Source organism: Austrofundulus limnaeus, unplaced genomic scaffold (genome assembly GCF_001266775.1).
Source record: "Austrofundulus limnaeus strain Quisiro unplaced genomic scaffold, Austrofundulus_limnaeus-1.0 Scaffold319, whole genome shotgun sequence".
Classification (NCBI taxonomy): domain Eukaryota; kingdom Metazoa; phylum Chordata; class Actinopteri; order Cyprinodontiformes; family Rivulidae; genus Austrofundulus; species Austrofundulus limnaeus.
The window spans coordinates 502,394-509,496 of record NW_013952721.1 but is presented as its reverse complement, the minus strand read 5'-3'; the positions used below and the strand labels follow the sequence as shown (position 1 = coordinate 509,496).

Sequence of the window (7,103 nt, the reverse complement as noted above, 5' to 3'; positions counted from 1 at the left end):
ATTTTGGTAACCGACCATAAATGTTGTCTAGTTTTTCCAACTTCTTTATATTTATATGGATTTCTAACTATTTACACACACTAAATAAACGAAAATTTTACACTTATTCAGTGCAAACTGTATTTCCCCCTCAGACTGTAAACAAATGTCCTAAAGCATATGTTAAAACATTTGTMTTAGATTCTGAGCAGGTTTCATAAAACAAGAACAATCAGAACTTTGTAAATATCTTTAAATAGAGCAAATCAGAGCAAAAATGTCAAAACAAACTGCAGTGAAAACTGTATTTGGATTAAAACATWAACATTATATTTTCTGTCAAATTAACAGCTTAAATTAACATATTAAGACAAACATCTGTTTAATTTWGTGTATTTATGGTTTTGTACACAATTAAATGCAAACGATTCACACAAAGTGAATGTTTACAAGAGAAAAACTTTGGTTTTTCATGAATAATTTTTTTGTTTTGGATGATGTGAATATTCATGCATCTTCAGCATGTTTATTAATGTTGAGTAAAAAAGATTTAGTAACAAAGTGGATATAGCAGAATTTAATTCATGACAATTTAATTCATAATTCATTTAGCTTATTTAATCCTTTCACTTTTTCTGATGATTATCCTTTGACATCAGGACCAGTCTGTCTGCTACGTGACCCCTCCACACCTTTAAGAAAACACTCATTTCACACACAGTAACTTAATCAAAAATAAACACCAGAAAAGTCCTTTTACTGCTTAATTAATTGCTTTATGAGTCAACCAAAATGTGGCAACGTGGCTTCAAAAATAAGTTAGAAACAAGAAAATATCTGTAACATTTGTTTTCCATCCGGGTCATTTCAGTATGGACCATTTGATCTGTTCTTTAGCAGACTGCAAAACCTGAAGGAGAGAAAAATGATGCATTTGGTCAAAACATTGGTCAAGTTGTGTAGACACGTTGCTAAAGCTTTTATATYAACTGATCTGTTCTATTAATAACTCTGAGTTAGTAAGATTTAATTACATAATTAAAGGAATAAAGCTGTATCAACTCTACAAGCCATCATAAAAACAAGCAAATGTAATTTACTGAAAACTATGATTTAAATCACACGAAACTAGTGTTGCAGTAACACATTTCCACCAGCAGAGGTCAGGCTGAGTCCAGGACCTGAACTCTTCATGCCTACATGTTGGAGCAAAGTAGGAACGAAACGTACAATCAGATAAAAATATCATTTTAATAATAAAAAAGTGACAGCAGGAAAGATCTTAGTTTCTCACCTTCAGCTACAGATATTAACTATTTTRATAAAATCAAACTGACTGAATGTTGCTAACAAGAATCCTGCAGTTATTTCTTTAAACCGTCGTCACGTTACAACTGAAAACTTTTATTTCACTGGGATTTTACGTGACAGACAAACAAAGTAGTGCATAAATGTGAAGTGGAAGGAAAATATACATCATGTAAAAAAATAAACCAATAAATGAAAATAATTAAAGTGTGGAGAGTTATTCCAGCTGCAAGTCTGTTAGGGTTTATCTCCTCCAGCATTACACATCTGGCCTGAAACTTTTGCCCGTTCTTCTCTGTAAAGCAGCTGCAGCTTTGTTAGACTGAACAGAGAGCAGTTTTCAAGTCACGCCACAGAATCTCTGCTGGATTAAGTTTTGGGTTTTGACTGGTTCCTTCTAACSCATGAATGAGCTCTGGTGTGATGTGACTCATTCCATTGCAGATCTGGTTGGATGTTTCAGCTTGTTGCAGAGTCAAACAGGTTTTCTTCCAGAAATGTCCTGTTTCTAAGCTCCGTCCATCTTCCCATCAACTCTGAGCAGCTTCCCTGTCTCTGCTGAAGACCAGCATCACCACAGCATGATGCTGCCACCACTGTGTTTCACAGCAGGAGGATGAGCATTGCTAGGTTTCCACCACAAAGAGCATTTTGTATTCAGGCCAAATAGTTTAATTCTAGTTTCATCAGACAGAATAGCTTCTTCCTGTGAATAATGCTGACAGACTCTCCTACTTGGGTTATGGACCACAGTTACCATGGTCTTCTTGTCTTCTCCTCTGATTTATACTCTTCTTAGTCAGTTCAGGCAGACAGCCAATGTGTTGGTACCTCTGTAATTGTAACTGTGGTATCTTAGTTTTCAGATAATGAGAGCTGTGAGAGGTTAGGGTGATGATTTATAACCCAACACTGCTTTAAACTTCTTAACAACTTTATTCCTGACATGTCTGCTGTGTTCCTTGGTCTTCATGATGTTTGATAACTAATGTTCTGTAATAAACCTWGATTTATACTGAGGTTAAATTACTGATAGACTATTAATTAATTAGGAGACTTCTGGAGGCAGCTGGTTGCTCTGCTGTCAGAGTAAAACGAGTTCAAAACAAAATCTTACACATTTTAGACTTTTTGTGAAAAATGTGGAAAACCATACACATATTTTTCTTCTAGTTCACAGTATGCATTACTTTGTGTTGGTCTATGACATAAAATCCTCAGTTATATTGTTTGACGTTTGTGGTTGTAGCATGACTAAATGTGAATAAGTTAAAAACAAAAATAGGAATACTTTTTCATGAGCAGTTCCCTGAAGCGCTAAGGCAAGTTAAMCATCAATCATGTCTTGTCCTATCGAACATCCAAATCATTTCACTTGGTCAGAAATTTAAAAAACAAAYCCATATATGAAAAAAGTAAATATATTTTAAAGAGTGAGTTTATCAGTGAGGATGTTGTTCCAAATCTTGTCAGCAGATGGTGCAAGGTGTTTATTTATCACAACTAGCTAATTCTGTCACATGCAGCTGAGTCCACCAGCTTCCTCAAGAGGTAAAAGGCACCTGTGGTGAAAAGGTGCGGCGCCTCTGTTAGCTGTTTGCCAAGAAACATCTGTGATATTCAGGTGTTTCCTCTATTTATATCAACAGGTTTTTACCCCTGCCCTAAACAACTGTTCCAGTGTATCATGTGGAGTGTTAAAAAAAGAAAAGAGATTTATAGAAGTTAGAAGAGACTTACATTAGTAGTCAGTGCCAGTTTCTCTGTTAGGTGCTGTTAGGGGTTAAAGCAGCAAACAGAAACTTAGAGTACAGAAACACAGTCCAGACAGAATTTAAAACACGTCATGCAAATGTTTGATAAGAAGGAAGAACAGGACATGAGCATATTAGTTAAACACCTGCAGTTATTAAGACAGATCAGCACTTATTATATCACATTTCAGACAGTTTGTGCAGGTAATGTGTCAGCCTGGTGCTCTGTAAATGTGCAGACAGTTCAGGGAAAAAAAAGAGTTTCCATCATAACAGCTTCAGCTGATTGTGTCTGAGAGCTTCACCCATAAATGAGTGTTGAGTTCTGACTCAGCAGAACGTAGAAGAAAATTTACGGCCTAGCATTGCTTAGCTTAGCCTGTTAGTGCTTCAGGTACATAGGATGAATCTCAGCTATTATCAGGTCAAACTTTAGTTCAATATCTGTAAAATTTAGTTATAGTTATTTTTGTGTCGAGATCAGTTAGCTGTTGTTGTCGTCATCATGAATTAGGTTTACTCTAAAACGTAATTGTGTCGTTGAAATGTACCAATTATTCAGTTAATATTGGCCACTTACTTATTTTATTTATTTTAGTTTGTTTTATTTTTTTACAGAATTTTAACAAAATTTTAACACCTTCATTTCTTATCATAAGCTAATCTTATCTTACAACCAGGGCCGGCCCATGCCATAGGCTGTATAGGCGAAAGCTAAGGGTGCCGTCCATCTAGGGGGCGCCACAAATGTGGGAAGAAAAAAATTATTTTATATACACTGCTCAAAAAAAAATAAAGGGAACACTACTGCTCAAAAAAATAAAGGGAACACTTAACGCACGCTAACTCCCGATCTTAATCAATGAAATATTCGCATTGAGTACTTTGTTCTGTACAGAGTTGAATGTGCTTCACAAAAGTTTGATGTACTTGGACTTAGCGTGCGTTGTTTAAGTGTTCCCTTTATTTTTTTGAGCAGTAGTGTTCGCTTTATTTTTTGAGCAATGTATTTTTATCAGAGTATTGTTGATTTAGTGTGTACAATAGTCCCTGGTTAATCAGGTTTATGAAGGTAACTTGTTTTGCTTTGTTACTACATGAGGTGTTATTTGATACAGAGGATATTTTGTGAAAAAAGTATCATGATGCAGTCAAGACTAACTACTGGGGCTCAGTGTGTAAATAGAAAGCAAAAGTTTCAGTTATCAGCTCAGATAAATTCAGTTTAAAGTTCAAACATTGTTTTTATTTTGTTTTATTAATACCAAGAATTTGATCAAATGCTTTTCAAATGGCTGGAAAATGCATAGTTTTGAGTAGATCTTTATATTGTTAACTATTTTAATTGGACAACCTGGTTTGCAAAGATGAAATATAATATCAAAGACAAAACTATTTAATTTGGTATGTAAGCTGGCGGAGAGATTTAGAAAAGTGAACAAAGTGCCCCAAACTGGATACAACTCCGCGATGAGAGGTGGCAGGTGATGTAAGCGTTCCTTCAAGTGATGCTGGGTCCTTATTTTTTGTTTGGACATGATGTGCTTCTGCTTCTGTGTGTTTTAAAATCTTGGGTATTTTATGTTGGAATGATATAAATCAGGTACACCTTCAGTGTCTGTGTCTTACCTGAGTCACACTTTGTTCAGTTAATGGGTTCTCATCAGCCTGTTAAAGAAAAATAAACATTAATGTGTGTTTCAGAAAGGGAGAAACACCAGGCACACATAATAAGTGAGAGAACAGCAACACATCAACGTTGTTTGTTAGTTAACACAACTCATCCTGAAGCTTTGGGTGGGCTGCTCATCATGTGGTTGTTAGAAATGACTTTTAGTAACATTGTTTGTTGGATTAATAGACTTTATGAAAATGTGTTCTACCCCTAAAATAAAGTCTGATATTTATTTAACGCCATTAGATGGGGCAACCGCTGAAACGGATATACTGGAGCGGTCAACCACAACATGGTTTGAGCTAACAAGAGTTTTTGTACCACCATCTTGGTAGGTTTCAGACTGATGACAGTTTACAGCACACATACGGTGTTAGTGTATAGGTCCCCCATGTAAACATTACACCTAGCAAGATGGCAGCCATGAATCTCAATTGGCACAAGTAGTGGCTATACCGGTGCACTTCTGTTTCAGCAGGTGTTAATATCAGTCTCCATGCTCTCACATCGTGCTTTTCAATCATCTGACTTCTTCCCTGACCCCCCAACCCCACCACCYAACTGTCTTTATATTTCTCGCTCATTCAGTTAGTCTCTCTTTCCTCTCTCACCCTTGGTTTGTCTGACTGTCTACAGCAGCTGGCTCCTATCTGTTTGTGCCTCTAGGTTACCGGTGATGTAATCAAACAGGACGAAGCCATAGGCTGGCTCCGACATAAGCTGAGACCAATCAGAGGACAGACAGGGAGAAGGAGAAACAGAAAGGTGAGGCAGGTAAAAGAGGAGACCACAGTGGGTCTGAACAGATTCATTCAAAGCCAGCTCAACAGCTGTGTGGGTTGTACCCCACCATCCAATGTTTGAAAATGTTTGATTGGTTGTTGAAACTGATTGACAGCCATCATACCCTGTAGTTGACTTTCTGTAGGACCTGCTGGGGGTCACTCTCCAAAATCACACTGGCAACATAAAAAAAAAAGAAAAACTGTTTTATACAAGCAAGACTTGGGTCATTGATAAAGCTTTTTTTCTAGACATTTTGTAGAATTAAATCCAAGGCTTTGGACTGAATGTATATCATCTGTTGCCCTTTCTGTCAGAGATGTAAACTGTGAGGATCAAATGACGAGAAAAGACAAGAGTTATAGATATTTTTACACAAACTTTGCAAATTATGTGCACTTTCATTCAATATTTTGATATTGTTTTTATATTTTCAGGACACTGGATGAAAATGAGCCATTCTGCTAATATTCTTTGAATATTGATTAAAATGTGCTGTCCTTTTAAATAAATGAAACTAAATATATTTCAAGATGGTGAATGGGTCTCAGCTACTACCATAACAAATATTAACACAATATCTGTAGAAGTGAGTTTTAGCTATTAAAGTACTAGCTAATTTTGATAAGATGTGGCGACAATCTTAATTAGGTTTGACATCAAACYTTAATGGGTTGTAAAGGTACAGCCCATGATTATTGTCTAAGTTTCATGGAATTATTATTTACAGTCTGATAGCGCTGTCCAGCAAATTTATTTAGCTAACAGACACATTTGACTCCAATAATTAATGTCAAAGTTTTTAAAACAGATCTTGTGTGATCACTTTGTGCTCAGAATATAATTTGGAGATCAGTATTACCACATTACTGAGCAATAAACATGAAACCAACATGTTGATCAGAACAAAAACATCCTCCAAACCCAAGGAGAATGTAAATGTACAATAAATGTTTATGTTTACCCCCCGTCAATGATTTCATCCACTATTAGAAACACTCCTTCCATGTTGTCCAGTAAACACCTCCGCTCCACATTTTTCCTGAAACAAAAAAGGTAAATATTTACTAATCTAATATTCGTGCAGTGGATGGACTTAAATATAAGACCAGAGGCCTATTGCACAAAAGTCAGATTTCTAAATTCAGGATATGAGCTGTAAGCCGAGCTTGTAAACAGCTKTAATCAGCTGCTCTAACACCAAGCCGYSCTCAGTTAGGGTGGTTCATTCAAGCCAGGTGTAAATAATCTTGGAGKAAYGCACGTTCACGGTTTGGTGGTGGATCAAAGATTCCCTGATCAGGCATGTGCAGTAAGACACGTGAGTCTCACTTCCTCCAGCAGTTTAATGGTTAATTATGATTCATACGAAGAGATGAAGAGAAGAAACACTGACTGATGCTGGAATAATTTCAAAAGTAAAAACTTTTTGTGCCACTGAATCTGTCTGTAAGTTATCTGAAATTAACGAAATGAACAAAATTAAAATGAACAGCTGATTGTTCACTATGTGAGTTATATTAATAATATATTCACTTCTTTGTTCTAATGATCGGAGTGTGAAAGTTAGAGGGATGGGGGCTGGGCAGCGGGAGGGGTGAGGC

At 36.3% G+C, this 7,103-nt stretch overlaps 1 protein-coding gene across 6 annotated transcripts in view; it reads right to left on the bottom strand.

Annotated features, from left to right (window-relative positions):
- Positions 1-541: 541 nt before the first annotated feature.
- copz2 (COPI coat complex subunit zeta 2) overlaps positions 542-7,103 on the bottom strand; it is a 17,466-nt gene continuing 10,904 nt past the window's right edge. For 2 of the 6 annotated variants that reach the window (XM_014022172.1, XM_014022168.1), the window contains exons 6-10: positions 6,464-6,541; positions 5,624-5,675; positions 4,671-4,709; positions 3,028-3,060; positions 542-889 (exon numbers count right to left, since the gene is read on the bottom strand). In XM_014022172.1, coding sequence (XP_013877626.1) covers positions 842-889; positions 3,028-3,060; positions 4,671-4,709; positions 5,624-5,675; positions 6,464-6,541 — 250 coding nt within the window. In that variant the 3' untranslated portion in view covers positions 542-841. Of the gene's footprint in view, positions 890-3,027; positions 3,061-4,670; positions 4,710-5,327; positions 5,437-5,623; positions 5,676-6,463; positions 6,542-7,103 lie in introns of those variants that run through there. The other 4 variants (XM_014022171.1, XM_014022170.1, XR_001311367.1 and 1 more) reach the window with 3 other exon arrangements.